At 36.9% G+C, this 16,029-nt stretch overlaps 1 protein-coding gene across 2 annotated transcripts in view; it reads left to right on the top strand.

Moving 5' to 3' along the window:
• The window catches only part of PLD5 (phospholipase D family member 5), a 166,098-nt gene extending 156,270 nt beyond the window's left edge, over positions 1 to 9,828 (top strand). For both annotated transcript variants that reach the window (XM_005146012.2, XM_005146013.2), the window contains 4 exons: positions 333 to 472; positions 2,455 to 2,620; positions 7,428 to 7,542; positions 9,593 to 9,828. In XM_005146012.2, coding sequence (XP_005146069.1) covers positions 333 to 472; positions 2,455 to 2,620; positions 7,428 to 7,542; positions 9,593 to 9,828 — 657 coding nt within the window. The remainder of the gene's footprint in view (positions 1 to 332; positions 473 to 2,454; positions 2,621 to 7,427; positions 7,543 to 9,592) is intronic.
• Positions 9,829 to 16,029: the final 6,201 nt, after the last annotated feature.

Below are 16,029 nucleotides of genomic sequence, written 5' to 3'. Positions count from 1 at the left end.
ATTACTCTTATAGTAACCAGTCCTGGGAGTCTATGGAACAAAATTCTCTGAGATAGAACTTGAAGGAGAGTTTGTTTGATGACAGTGGATGTTTTCAAGTTTGTGTCTTCCACATTTGACCGACAGTTACATCTAAATGGTGAGGCTTTCAGGGGGAAATTAATCAAATACCTCTCTTTGTACCTTTGAGTATTCTAGCAAGACAGTTGACGGTTATCAGTTAATATTCTCTATTAAAATAAATGATACTGCTTGCCATCGCAAGAAGAATGAGAGGAAGAGAAAATAAATAATGTATTTTAAATGCCATATTTAAATGTTTTCTTTCACAGAATTCACCTAAACTCTTCTGCCCAAAGGACAGAGTCCTGGATATTGAAGCTATATACAGTGTTATTGATGATGCAAAACAGTTTGTATACATAGCTGTGATGGACTACTTGCCAATCATCATTGACACCAATGCTAAACGGTGAGTGTCTGTGTCCAGGACTAGCAGGTTCTCATAACGAAAATAAGGTCTGCTGAAGAAAATTAACCCACAGGGGATTAGTTACTACTGTGGGCCAATTTCTTGGGGCCCAATTCTGCTCTTATTGAAATCAGTGAGAGTTCTGCCATTGACTTAAATGGGAGCAGAACTGGGACCTAAGAAGACATTTCCAGTTCTGGGTCCTAAGCTTTGGATCTGCCTTTTGAAGGAGATCAGAAATTGTCTAGTTTGACTATCTGCAAGTGACTGGGACCCAGGAATACAAGAACCTGCTTATACATGAATCCTGTCTCTTACACTATTATATTCACTATCTTGATACCATAGATGCTGGCATTTTATGAGTATCCTACAGATATTCAATGAGAGAATGAGTGTGTGTTTGTGTGTGTTAAGAGAGAAATAATGAGAGTTCTTGTATACAACATGGGAGATCTCATTATTTCATTGAAAAAGGAATATAAATTCCAAATTCAGCATAGATGACATTCGAATTATACAACACTTTGGTTAACTGAGAGTTGCTGAAAACAAACAAAGCCAAGTTAAAGACCCTGTTTATATGGACCATAAAAAAGTACTCATGGCCCAAAACTGGAGCCACAGAGCCATTCAACTCAGAAGGCAAATGTCCAGTGGTCCCTGTGACTCAACAAATTGAGCATCTAGCAAAACTCACCATTTCATCCCTGTTCTTAATCTGAACAGAGTTAAGTGGAACTAAACATGCAGTTATGTGCTTTTTCCCATTTTTACATAAAGATGTTTTGTTCAGATTTGTAGAAAAATAACTATAATTTTCCCAGTAAACTTTTTGCACAGCCTCTCTAACAGTGAAAGAACCATGGGTAGAGCTGTAGGAATTTCAGCTTCACAGTGTGCATCCCTTACATTTCTCCCTCATGTTGGAAATGATCTTACTAGAATTGTTACAGTATTGAAGTTGATGTTATCTCCTACACTCCTTCTCCATTCCCATGCCTGAAGAATTGAGTAATCTATTGGATTAGGGAGATCCAGGGGAAATATCTGAATTCTTAACATTCTCCCAACAGCATGGCTTTGAGTTAGAGCCACTGCCACAGCTTCTCTACCTTGTCAGCTCCCAGTTCTCACTTGTGAGTTATTTTTTGGCATTGTAGAGCTCAGATTTCATTAGGCAAAATGCCTTGATGTTGCTGGAATAAAGAAAAATTATTTTCTTTTGTCTTGTTCTGCCTGTCCTGACCTGCTCCAATTAATGGTCAGGAACACAGAGCTAGTTAGTGATTGTGAGAATAGCACCATGGATGCCACCATCCCATTCATGGCAGAATTTCTGCAGTCCTCATCAGGAAAAAAGTTGCACCCTCCTTAAATGACCCATCTTCATCCACTACTGAAGGATGCTAGCACCCTGCGTAGCAGAAGCTCTCCTTTTTCCAAGCAAGAAGTTACAGAAAGCATTCCAGTCCCTAGCCTGTATGGACTCAATACAGAGGAAGAAAAGTCACTCAGGGAGGGATCCAGTGTTCCTGTTTCCTTACTTATGCAAATCCTTCTTGTCCCTCTGCTACGACTGGGTAAGCAGCACCCTCTAGCTGTAGCTCATCCTGAGATTCTGTGGCACCGTAAGCGCTCCACTGCTCTCACAGTGACAGAGTAACCCTCCCGGCTACAGGCAGACGAGGTACCTGCATTTTGTGCCAGCTTTTTGGCAGCTCTCCGTGCCCCTACATGCATGGAAGATGTGCTCAACCTCACGGTCCCCACAGTGACAATTTTGGTGCAGGGCAGAATGACACAAAAAAGCGATGCTGGCAGATCTGTTTAGTGAGAATCCCTTTAAATGAGAGCAGTATTCCTCCAACAGAAAATGAAATTCACATGTGTTTTGTTTTCTCTATGATGTCTAGACTTGGCAGTCTAGAAATCCAAGATATTTTTAAGTTCTCTGAATATACTGTATTCTTTCTTCACAGGTATTGGCCATATTTAGATGGGAAGATAAGAGAAGCATTAGTATTACGAAGTATTAAAGTACGACTTCTCATAAGTTTCTCAAGAGATACAGATCCCCTTACTTTTAACTTTGTTTCATCTCTGAAAGCTATTTGCACTGAAGTTCCAAGCTGTAGCTTGAAAGTTGTAAGTATAATCCATATTGCTTTGTAATACATTTCCCAACCCCTCCCCTCCAAAAACCAAGAAAAAGTCTCAACTGGGAGGTGTTTTCTGTCAGTATCAAAGCATTTAAATTTCATTAAATAATACAGGAAATGTAGTGTGATGAACTGGATTTTTTCCTAGTAGTAACAACTACAGAAATTAAAGCAAAACAACAGAATCATGCCAAAAGGCAGTCTGTGTGGTAAAACACTGCATCTGGTCTTTCACTGCAAAGCTAATAGAGCAACCATGGTCATCTCTTGTTTATGCTTGCTGATATATGTGACTGCACAAAAACGTGTTTTAGTTGGGATTCATGTAATCTTACTGTTCAGCTGTGTAAGCATCTACTGTTCCTTCAGTCAAGTACAAAGTACAAGAAAAAATAATGAAGATTTTACATTAAATTCAGGCTACAGATCAGAATTATGAAGACTATCACCATTATGTGACCATTTAGACATGCAATTCAGGGAAGTGAGAAATACCATATCTGTTACATTTGTATTAGAGAAAAGAGTGTTTGGTAAGTACCACTTTAAACTTGATACAGTTCAGTTTTATGGAATTAAGGCACACTGGCAATCAGAAATCTTGGATCAATTCATCATGGAAAATTTCTTTTTTTGGGGGAGGTTGGTTTTCTGCTGTTGGTTTTTGTTTGGGTGTTTTTTTTTTTTAATAACTGTCTTAATCTGCTGAATTATATGACTTCTTAAATTGACAATCCACTGATCATTTTGACTTTTTAAAATCTGCACTTGTTAAAATGAAATACTATTAGTGTTAGACACACAAAATAATATTTATGCATATCTAGAAACAGGGATTTTTGTTTTAATAGACACTGTATTACAAGCTCCCTAGGTAAGACGCAGCATAAAGTGTGGTTTTAAGTCAAAAAGCCAATACATGGCTGACACTGCTTAAGCCACTTCAATTTTGAGTATTTTCTAGCTTGTTCTGTGTTTATCATCAGAATTCTATTTCTATATTCAAAATTATTTTTTATTTAAGTGCACCTAATGTTCTACATACTCATATTCATTTCCATCTATTTGTAGCAGGGGGAATCTTTAGTACAGAATTTATCTCATCAAGAAATAAATGCTAAAAGAAAAAAGAACCAAACCAATCTAGATATCTCTTCTAGGTAGATATTCTAGCTAGAATTTCTGCAGGTAGAAAATACAAACACCGCTTCCAGTAAAAAATGAAACTGCCCCAGATTTAAATAGCTGTAGATACAGTGCACCTCCTCAGGGATCTCTGTGCTGCGCATCACATGTTCCACACACTGGGTAAGTCACTGCCTTAAACAAGCCTTGGTAGGAGTAATAGCCTGATACTTGGGAGTTTACAGGTATCTGCTTGATTTTGGCTGAAACTGTGAACAGGCTCTGTCATGACACTCCTTTACTTCACAATACATGCAAGAAAGATGAGTACTAGTTTTTAAAAACTCCATTTCTTTTGTATCTTGACATCTGTTCTACCTATGGTCAAAGTGAAACCAAACTGGGGTGCAGAGGAGTAGGATAACAAGGTGAAGACTAAAAAATCTTTTGAATTATTGGAAATTTTTCTTTTCCTTTTTGGTTCTCCTTTGGGTATGAGCAAACATAAAGTGAAACTAAACTCTGTACAGAAAATACTGTCATGCAGACATGTTGTACATGTTTATACACAAGGACACTGAAATACTAAGAGAACTGTAAGTTACAAATTCAAACAAAGTGTTATGAATTAGTTATGAAACCTCTTCTCCTAAGCAGTACTTTAATTTTAAAGCTCTAAACTCCTAAAGTAAGAATGGAAAAGATTAATAAAATGTTAGCAGGTTGCGTATTGTTAACACGGTACTTCTGCTGAAGGCGCCTGTTGTAGAATGTTAGGCTGTGATACTTGATGCCGGTGCTGGTTCACTTGCTCATCTAAGGTACATGTGCGTATCGTCTTTGTGAGGGCAGATGGGTTTCCCTGCTAGTATCTGTACTGTCAAGCACTAAACAGCATCTCTGCTGTTGCTGGAGAGCACATTACATTTTCAATCTTCTTTTCTTCCTGAATCTGAAATTTTCTCTTATAAACTTGTAATACAAACAGAACACTAACGTATGATTTTTCCATTCAGCACATCTGCTGAATCTATTTCAATTTGACAACTCTAAGCTTACATGATTATTGTGCTTGACTATTTTCACATGAAGGTATGTAAATTTTTGCGAATTCTGCTAACACTGGGAAGATGACAACTTGCTATGTTTTGGTTTCTAGTATTGAATACTTCACCCATTTGCACATTTTACACTATTTTTCGCAATATTAGTTTGTTCCTCATCCCTGTGTGAGTCCTGTCCGACTGTTGCCCTAGCCCCTAAGTGTCCATCAACTGTGCATGTGTGTTCACCTGTCTCTATTCCCATTTTGTTGCACCAGGAAAAACATAACCATTTTCTTCTGGATTTATCCAGAAATTCACAACCCTTTTAGATCTCTGGCTTGCCAAGTGCCCTTACTTTCTGTGCTGGGCACATGTTTGCAGCGCAGTTCCTCAGGCAGACAGTCTTGATGTTGCCCAGGAACTAATCCTTAATATCTAATAAACTTTCCTTTACAGCTGTTAAGATGGTTTGTTCTAATTTCTTAAAAAGTGGAATGCTGTAACTGTAATGATGGTAAAAATCTTTAATTAAAGATACGATTTCTTTACTATGAAGTTTGTGAGTCACTGGAACAAATTGCCCAGGGAACCTGTGGCTGCCCCATCCGTGGCAGTGTCCCAAGGCCAGGCTGGATGGAGCTTTGAGCAATCTGCTCTAGTGGGAAGTGTCCCTGCCCAAGGCAGGGGAGGTTGGAACTGGATGATCTTTAAGGTCCCTTCCAACCCAAACCATTCTATGGTTCTATGATAAATCTCACTTACAGGACAGATGATACAGTTTTACACAGAATAATCTTTTTTTAGTGACCTTTATGAGGCAATCACTCAAGCAGTTCAGGTTGTTTGGCTTGTTTTTTAATTAAAAAACCCTGTATTTAGAATTCTGCTAGTATTTGAACTCTACAAACATTAAGCTGTGCAAGATAACAAGGTAACATGTACAGGTAAGTAAACATGCAGAGACATACCAAATCAAGAGACTGTTTATGGAAACAACTTTTTGATAGTTACTCATCGTAAGTCTGTACCATATTACCATCCAGTATCAGGGCACTTGAAAAAAACGCAAGCTCTTTTAGTTTTTATCAAGCTGATGATGTAGTTAACCACAGAGATCACTACATTTCAATAATGAATTTAGTATTTTACAGTTGGGCTTTCAAAGTAGCAGTATTCTCAGGCTGAGAAAGTTGGGGCTGTTCAGGCTGGAGAAGAGAAGGCTGAATGGAGACCTCGTAGCAGCCTTCTAGTATCTGGAGGGGGCTAATAAGGATGCTGGGGAGGGCCTCTTCATTAGGGACTGTAGTGATAGGACAAGGGGTGATGGGTTAAAACTTAGGGGAAGTTTAGACTGGATATAAGGAAGAAGTACTGTAAGGGTGGTGAGCCACTGGAATGGGCTGCCCGGGGAGGTTGTGAATGCTCCATCCCTGGCAGTGTTCAAGGCCAGGTTGGATGAAGCCTTGGGTGAGATGATTTACTCTGAGGTGTCCCTGCCCATGGCAGGGGGGTGGAACTCGATGATCTTAAGGTCCTTTCCAACCCTAACTATTCTATGGTTCTATTCTGAAAGACATCTCCATAACCTAAAAAGATTTGTTCCAGGTTTGTATTGAAAAGAGCACAGGTTCAAGAGATGAACTCTGCATTAAAGAAAACAGAACCCTAAGAATGATCATGGAGTTCTGGGGTGGTGTTTTTCTAATACTATTTTTTGATGTCTTCAGTGGGTGCAGTTACTTGTTACCAGGGTATATGTTACTTGTACCAGTGATATGCTGTGAATTAGCTTTGTTCTGAGCATCTACACCATGACCTCAATCCCAGTTTCCCAGTATTGCATTAAATATTTAATTTTCCTTCACATGTTACTCTCTGCTCATGGTTTTAGAATCTCTGTCTACATATTGCTTTTCTTGATGAAATAAACAATACTTATATTTGTACTGGAGAGATCTCATTATTTTCTACTGCTAATGCAGACAGGAGGTACCTATAGCTCCAAAAGAAACAAACAAAAACACCTAAAAATTAAGAAATCTTATTGGGACTTTACTCCTTAAGGTAAACCAGATGCATTTTCCTCTTGTCTGGAAAATTTGATCTTTCCATATCACATTTAATCCTGAGAAGTTTCTAAGTTTCTGAAATCAGCAAGTTTCCTGTCGGAAACTGCAATGTGAATATAAAGATATTAATTCAGTTGTTGGTGTACCTGCCAATCTGGATCATGAAACAGACTTCAAAACCCAATCTCCCTCAGTTATTGAGGAAATGAGCTAAATAAAAGTTCCTGCCTCTTACCACACAGAACATGAAGATGGGGATTTTTTTGTTCAATCCACAGCCTTTACTACCTGGCACTGTATTACTTTTAGCATGCAAGAGCCATGCACTTTGTACAGCTCAGAATACCAAAGCATAACAAATATATAAACTATGAGAACTTACTCAGCAATACAATGTATAGTGTTTTATTAAAATTAATGCTTGGCTATAAAAACTTAAGCTGTTCTGTAGCACTAACTCATTTTCAATAAAGAGTAGAGAACAGACTGTATTTTTTTCTGTCTGTTATAAAATGGTTCTTATTAACCTGCAGTCTATTCTATTTTATGGCAGAAATTTTTTGACCTTGAAGAAGAGAATGCATGCTTTCTTAAAGAACAGAAGAACACTTCCCTTCCCAAATTAAATCGTAACAAATATATGGTGACTGATGGAGCTGCATATATTGGTAAGTAACCACATCTCAATGAATTATAGTTTGTAGCCAAAAGCCTGAAGTAACACCCATTTGTAAATGAGGAATCTATAGCTGACATGCTTAAGTAATAGTTAATTTCTTTCCTAACCTGGATGGAAACTCAGCTTTCAACTTCCTCTCATTTAAAAACTTCTCCCCCTTCCCCCAGGAATCAGTTTCTCAAAAGCAACAGCCTGCTTTCAGTGTTCATAAATAGACTGAGAACACAAATACAGCACACTTTATGTAGTAGGCATAAATTGGCATATTAACACATCCTGTTTCTACAGTCCAATGAAGATGCACTGTTCTCCACTTCCCATGTTATTACTAAAGCTGTAAATGCTGTTGTACAGATGCCTTTCATCCTCACCTTCTAATTTATTATTCCATTTACTGAAATGGCATTTCAGATACCCTCCTAACAACAGGTACAGATCTAAACAGTAATTGATGTTAAAGGTGTATTTAAGTAAAGTCTCTAGCAGAAGTTCATTATCTATCAAATGCTTACTGAACACAGGCAGATAACTTACTTCCTATTAAAAAATATGACTGCTTGAGCTGTGCATGAGCTGCAGGATCAGAAAGCTGCTACTGAACTGAAAGGTAACTCACAAGATTTTATAAAGCTAAGAGAGAAAACATGTATTCTAATATGCTGCAGCTTGATGCTTTGCTAGCTTAACTCCTCACTCTCACTGCAAAAGGTTTAAAGACAGCAATTGCAGAGGCAATGAGTTAGGGCAAAGGCTGCAACCCAGAAGCATTCTGCCAATTCACACACAGAGATGCAGAATCCCAAGTCACGCAGAGATACAACCAAGAGCTACCCTGAAAAGCTCACCTTGCTGGGCTCTAAGCACACCCACCCACCTACCCTGCTCTCAACCTGTCCAAATCTTATTTTTCACTTCCAGTAGTGCTGCTTATTCCTCTTGTCTCCCAAATGTTTTATGAGTCATCATGTGTGCACGCAATATTATTTTTACTCTATTTTAAATTCCTTCCAATAGTCAGATCAAATTTCAGTAACTTACAACCTGTCTACACAGCATGGATTCTTAGCTGAGTTGTTTTTTTCTTTCCCATTGTCCTTACATACTTACATATACATAAATTAAAGAAATACATAATGAAAGCTGTGTACAATGCAAATTTAAGGACCTAGTACACCTTTTACTTGAAAGCATAGGAAGAAATGTCCCACATGATGAGGCTTCAATTTACCATCCTTGGCAACTTTAGAACTCTTAACATTTCCTCCTGAAGTAGCTAAAACGATACTGAAATAAAAGGAATAAATTTCTCAGATACCTTAATGTTTATGTATGTTCAGATGTTATTTTAAAAGCTGACCTCTACTAACAACATTTTTTTCTCCAAATTACTGCATATGTTGTAAATGTACAACTTAAATAGTTCTAGTTCTAGTGAAATAAAAATAAATAACTGAAACACTTGGTTTACCTGTTCTCCATTAATCCAATTAACCTCTTTACCTTGTGATCACCAGGATTTGAATGTTCGTTTGTTACCTTAGATTTAAAGAAAGGCAGTAATAACGGGCATAAAGCAGTAAAACCTGCTTTTCTTTCCTGAAGCAGTATCTATCAATGGGTAACTTGCATAAGATAGATCTATTGGTTTGGGTCAGCACTGCCATCTACTTTAAATTGTTTATATAGGAGGAAAAAAAAAAACATTTTTGGCACTGAAAAGGTCAATAAGGAAAGTAGATGGCATAATATTACACTATATGTAAACGGGAAAGCAATTTAGTTCTGAATAAATAAAAGAACCTGGTTCACTTCTTATGAAGGATTAGAGCTATTAAACTTCCAGAAATTCTGCATGGCACACTGGTACGTAATGGAATTTTTTCTTTCCTGCTAGTACAGAAAACTTACTTCTGCCTGTTCCCAGGTAGGCACTGGGATAAATTATACTGTATCATGCTGGATTGGCTTTGGGGAGATAGCTTTTTTTGTTTTCTTTTTAGTGTCAGAAACTCATTGTATATTCCTGCCTTTACTCGTAGGTAATTTTGATTGGGTAGGCAATGCTTTTACGCAGAATGCTGGAGCTGGCCTTGTTATCAACCAAGCAGATGCGGGAAACAGCACGAGCATCATTAAGCAACTCAAGGCTGTTTTTGAAAGGGACTGGTATTCACATTATGCCAAAAGTTTACAACCAACAAAAATCCCAAACTGCTTTAATCACAAACTTAATAAAGTGACATCAAATAAGACTGCCATGAGCAATGTGAATTAGAAAGACTGTTTTACTGTTTAGTATGGTGATGAAGAAATGACACTGGGCTGTAGCCCTCTTTCTTTCATACTTACAGACAAAAGACAGAAAAAGCAAAAAAAAAGTTTGGTTGGGGGGGTGTTTTTAGGAAAAAAGCACACTTATATAAAAACTGTCTAAACTATATTCTCTATATTGACTTATTTAAGATTTTCAAGTTTGTAACTTCTGACACTGAATGTCATTTCTGCTTCCATGTTAATTTTAATGTTCTGTGTTTTAATTTAACAGTGTGTGTCGATTTTTCTGTTTCAGTTTTAGGACTTTCCCTTACTGCAAACCTGGCTAGAACAATCTGTGAGGCAAAACCAAGATTCATGATATGAAATGGCAGAATTCTAAGATCAGTTATTATTAATGTTCAAGTAGATGGTAGGTTTACTGTGTTAGAAAACATAATGGAACAAGCAAACTTTCACCATACAAATAATTCCCTTCGAATAAATAGCCAGTCACTCGAATACTTCCTTATTTGAGCATTTAGTTTGAGTATCACTCCTCCATGTCTTCAAACTAGCCTTAAAACACGACTGGTAATTCATTATCTATCTGTCTCCTAAATGTAAGAGAAGGTGTTGAGGGATTGGAGTTGGTCTCACAAAACTCATCATAATCCCTAAAGCCTTTCAGATAAATGAATTTTTTTAATCAAAGTAATATGGATTCTTTACAAAATAATAATTATTTCAAATGATGTATGTTTCATCTAACAAAATCTCTGGATTAATAGCAAAGGCCTAGGACTGATTTATTTTTTTTTGTAATCTCAAGGAAATGTCTTCCCTGAGTTTAAGATTTATCACGTGAGAGTCGGCAGTTGCGCGATGACTCATTATCACGTTATCATATTTTATAGATTATGCATATATAAAAAATCAAATACTGCTTTTTAGGAAGGTCAAGGGTTATGCAGAATCATGCAATAATTGTTGTTAAATGTTCACAGTCATTTTGTTTGATTTTACATCTAACTTAAAAAAAAATAATGAAATGCATTTCTTGATCAAATGTCATCCATAAGGATGTCATCCATCAGCACAAACAGAAATATGATGCCTTTAGGCAGCAATTTCAACTGATGTTAACAGTGTGCCTCTACAAACTCAACTTGGTTGCACCAAGAAGCACCTGTTCCATGAAAGTATGAATTTGCTTTTAAACAGAAAATTGCATATAGATGTTTGACAATGATTTTTCTCTAGTCAGAGCTGTAATGACTCCGTTTCATAATAAAAATATTTCATTACTATGCCTCTGCTTCTGTGAAACAAATACCGCCATGAAAACAAACTGTGTTCTGCGGATTTTAAAACTTTCACAGAGCTTTTTCCAAAATGCAGACTTTTTGCACTTGGCTGTATGTTACTGAAGGCACACTTTGAAAGCAGGAGAAGGAAAAACAACCATATCCAAAGGTACTACTTTAATCTTAAGAACAAATTAAAAACTGTGACTTTCAAAACATTGGTTTCATTTACAAGGTCACAGAAAGTTGAAATTTATTTTAAAGGAAGCACAGCTTAGGAAATTCTAATGAGGTTACATATGCACAACTTCAAATTGCCAGCTAGACACACCAGAAAACCAGTTATGATCACAAAAGGCACACTTTTGACAAGGAATAATTGTTTTTTTTGCAATTGCCAAGATTTACATCATCTTACTGAAGTTACATAAAAATTAAAAGTTGTCAACTTTTATGGAACAGATTCTGCACAGCCTTACTGCTCAGTAACATTTTCTAATACTCAAGACACACACATGCTGTTTATTACCTCCCCCCCCAATGGAAAAGCATATACTCTTGACATTCAGGTAAGAAATAAGTGAAGGAAGGATCTTTGTAAAGAGTGATTTGTGTATTTTCTTCTTTCTGTGTATAATTTAGAATAGGTACAGCAGGTATGGAAGAGTGATCCCCAGCACTTAATTTACTTGGTGGGGTTTTTTTGTTTTGTTTAAGAAACAAGTATTAATCCATATTGAATCCTAGTGAAAATTTCAACTGAGTTACATCACCAATGAATTTAGTCTTGAGTCAAAGCTCAAAATCAAACAAACAAAAACCCACCACATCCTTAGAAGCCAGTTATCTGTAAAGCTTCCAACACCCCCAGGCATGGGTGATCTTAAAGCTTGATATAAACTTAATACTTAGTCCTTATATAAGATACAAAAACACCCCAACCAAACAAAAAAAACCCCACTGTCCAGCATTGTTAATTGTAACACCTGATGGCAGTAACATACAGGAATGAATCAATGTATTTTTTCCCTCTTGCATTATGGATATTAGAAGTGTGTTACGTGTTTTAAGACATCTTGTAATGTGGAGGTAATAATGGACGACCCAAGTGGAATGGAACTCTGTCAGATGACGAAGCTAAGCTGTCTGTTTACAAAACAGGATTTAGTGATGAAATCAGACTGGGGTTACCACTGACCTTCTATTTAGTATATCCAACAAATGGGCCAGATGTAGTACTTTTACTGGACAGATGTTAGGGAAATACAATCATGAATGTTAGCCAGATGCATTAGTTTACAAATGTATTCTTACCGGCCTGATAAACAATATACTGGTGCTTCAATGATGCCCCCAAAAGCGATGATGTGTAAATTACATTTTAAAAGTGCATTTTGTTGAGGTTTTATGAACAGAAAAGTTTTGGGGTTTTTTAAACAACTCTTGCTGTATAATAGCAGTCAGCCATCCTACATGCAGATTGGCAGACTCAAGTTTCAGATATTTTACTAACTGTTTAGAATGGCAGCAGCTCCAAAGTAGTACAGAAGGCTCTGGTCTGTTACCTTAGCCAAAAGACAAAGTGCATCCTTGGACTTCAACAAGTAGGAAATTAAGAATACCAGATTGTTTTTTGAAGTTGTTTAAGGGGATTATACTCAAATATTTGTTTTGGGTTAGCACTGTTACTAGGTTTGCTGTAGCAGCCCTGATTTTGGCTTCAGATCTTTTTACCGTTGTAAATAAATCTGGAACAAATCCATTACAGTGCTTGCACATGGGTTTAGCAGGGATCAGAATCTAGATCTGCTTCCTCTTGCTTTAGCTCTCGTATCACCATTGCATGGGCTACTTCCAAACTTAAGGATGTGCATTCAGTGGTTTCTCACAGACCCCACAGGCATAATCCAAAAGATGCACTTTCTCTAATCCCCTTCTAAATGGCATTGGTAACTCTGTTGTATTAAAAGCAATTTCCTAAACAGAATGGCTTTATTCTTAAAGAATACAGACTGTAATTGTTGTTTGCTGCAAACATTTACTAGTGCCTTATTCATACAAGCTTTTGTTTAACTGCTTCTCACATTAAGTCCTGCTAAAGATCTATGTAGTACTGTGGCATACAGCAACCTTCCTGAGACTACGTATTGTGTAGTCTACAGGTTAGTAATGAAAACTAGAGTCACAAAAATACAAAAAATGAATGTGAGATGTTGGTCCAAACCACAAGCACATCTAAATTTGAGCATTTTTATCCAAGCCCAGTTCTACAACCGAATTTCATAAATACTCCTGTCTCCATTATCAACTAATCCACAACACAGAATTATTCTGCCCTGCCAACTGTGTAAAAATAACTAAAATCTGAATTTCCCCAACAGCTCGCTGATACCAAAAGCATAACCACAGAATTGCTGTAGGCACAGGATGAAGTCCAAAAATCATGTAGTGGTTACTTTACCATTCTTGCATGTCTCAAGTTGCTTTGGGCTGGCTTACCATTTTTTTCTACCTGAATCACGAATTAGTATCCACAACTACTCTCATGTTCTATTCCGAGGCCAGAAGAGCGTGGATTATGTGCTATGGCACAACAGCCACAGCTGTACCCTACAAGGAACAGATCTGAAAAATAAGAAGTTTTGTACAACACAGGGCCAAGTGTTCCTTTGAGTAAATTCAGGCTCTGTGGGTGTTAGAAACAAGTCAAAATGCCTCAGAAAGCTATTTTTAAGACCTACCCATTATTCACTATACTACTAGCTACCTAAATTTTACTACTTCATTGAGATTTGCATACATAAAAACCGAACAACTAAGCTGTGTGTGAATACCTGCCATTTAACCCTAAAAAGAAATTCAGTCAACGAATTTATAGGGGTTTTTTTTTGTGACTTTAGTGTGTACTTATTAAAAATGGGACAGACTTTCTCATCAAGATGGTAAAGACATCAGCTGGCTATTCCAGTTCTTCAAACTGAAATCCTTTATGAATATTCCCATCTTGAGTATCATGTGCTTGACTCCTGAGAATGGCCTTATAGAGTGTGCTAAGTTATCTTTAAACCATTTTGGACTTAAAAATTAACTCTTCATTTTAATACAAAAATGCTAACTACATGTATATTATGTTTCCAGATAGTAATTTCTGGCATTGTGTTTTAATTCCACTCTTATCCCTTCTCTCTGTATATATTAATGTTTTTTTAATCACTGTTAATCCAATTCAGTCTACGTAAAAAAAACCCAGAATGAATCCTTGGTGTACGTAAATTCACAATGATACCTCCTAAGTTGAAGTTACCAGTAAACATATTCCACTTGTAATACTGCAAAGTATAGTAGCTCAACTGATACTGTAGGGCAATTATTTTTCTTAGCCGTAGTTTTTCACTTTAATTACTGCTGGATGTTATTTATGAATTTCTCAGTGTTAAATCAGGTTGCTCTTGCATCATCACTTTGCACAAATGCCTTAGAAGCTTGCCAAACTAGCATGTAAAAGAAACCTCATTCAAAATAGTTTAGACAGGAAAAGAAGAACTCATATTTTACACTCTGTGGATGCTGAAGTCAGCAGATGAATTCCAGTCTTATAATACAGTGGAGCTTTCTATTGTACCTCCTGTTTTGATTAGCCCTGCATGGGCTTAAAAGAAAAAGTCTGTGAGATCTGTATGTTTGAATAATCTTGAGATTAGGAATTTACAAAGAATCTGACTGAAGAATCCAGCTGCACTGAGCAGGTTCAACACAGTAACTCGAACTGGCTTTTTATGAAAACACATTTCTATTCCATATTCATATGCTACAACTGCATTAGCAAGCTAAGGTTAGGTTTTCCATAAAGTTCAAAATACACACAGGACAAAAATCACATTACTGTGAATTACTCTACTATAATCAATAGAGCCAGCTTTTCTGTTTGCTATGCTACAGTTTTACAGGAAGACCTTACTAAATCTTTTTAATCCAGTAAAGTGAACATGGCAATTTTCCCTTTAAGAAGAGAAAGAAGATTGATGGCTGATTCAGGCTACAGAACAGAACATAATGTAATAAAATGGCTGACAACTGTAGCATTCCAGAAGACAGTTCTGTGCTCTTTTATACTGCATGGTGACAAACATGAATGATACAAATTACATGTATCACAACAGTGTTGCGTGAGCACCTGATGGGAACTGCATCTCACATAGTAATGTCCATCCCTCCTGTAACAGCATAAAATGTAGTAAGGGTAGAGAGGAGGGGGCAAAAATAGCTGCAGAGGCAAACCAATTTGAATGAGACTGAGTTAATGGACTGGGTGCTGGCCTAAAAGCTGTGGGCTACATTCACATTTTGTTTCTCTGCCTGGAAAATCTTGTATTTCTTATGCATTTACCTTGCTTTTCTTTATACAAGTGAACTCCCATGATTATTTTCAGAATGAGGAAGGAATCTTTGACAGCTACAAACTTAAGAAAAAGAAATCAGCATGAATAAAAGCCCATCAATTTCTATGTAGCAGATACTGAGAAGTAAAGCAGTATTTGAAATGGGGCTCTTCCTTGTACATTAGCACTTTCTAGTGTTATATGAGCAAGGATTTACAACATAGCGCACACCTGTAAATTCCACATCACATACAGCATTTGCATACGTTCCCTGAATATACAGTCAAATCAGACAGGTACCATTCGGAACTCCTAATAAATTGGTGAAAACTAAGCAAAAGTATCAGGTAATCAAATTTGACAAAGTAATCACACAAATAAAAAATTCTATGCCCTCCTCCACCCCCCAGGTGCTATTATATCAAGTTCATAAATTACTTAGTAGCTGCAATTATTTTCAAATGTAACTTTGAAAGACTTAATGGGGATTTTAGTTGGGAACTAATCTTTACATGAAAGATTAAAGGCATTCTCTAA

This window comes from Melopsittacus undulatus, chromosome 3 (genome assembly GCF_012275295.1).
Source record: "Melopsittacus undulatus isolate bMelUnd1 chromosome 3, bMelUnd1.mat.Z, whole genome shotgun sequence".
NCBI lineage: Eukaryota > Metazoa > Chordata > Aves > Psittaciformes > Psittaculidae > Melopsittacus > Melopsittacus undulatus.
The sequence above is the reverse complement of the archived record's forward strand: the minus strand, read 5'-3'. Positions and strand labels throughout refer to the sequence as shown.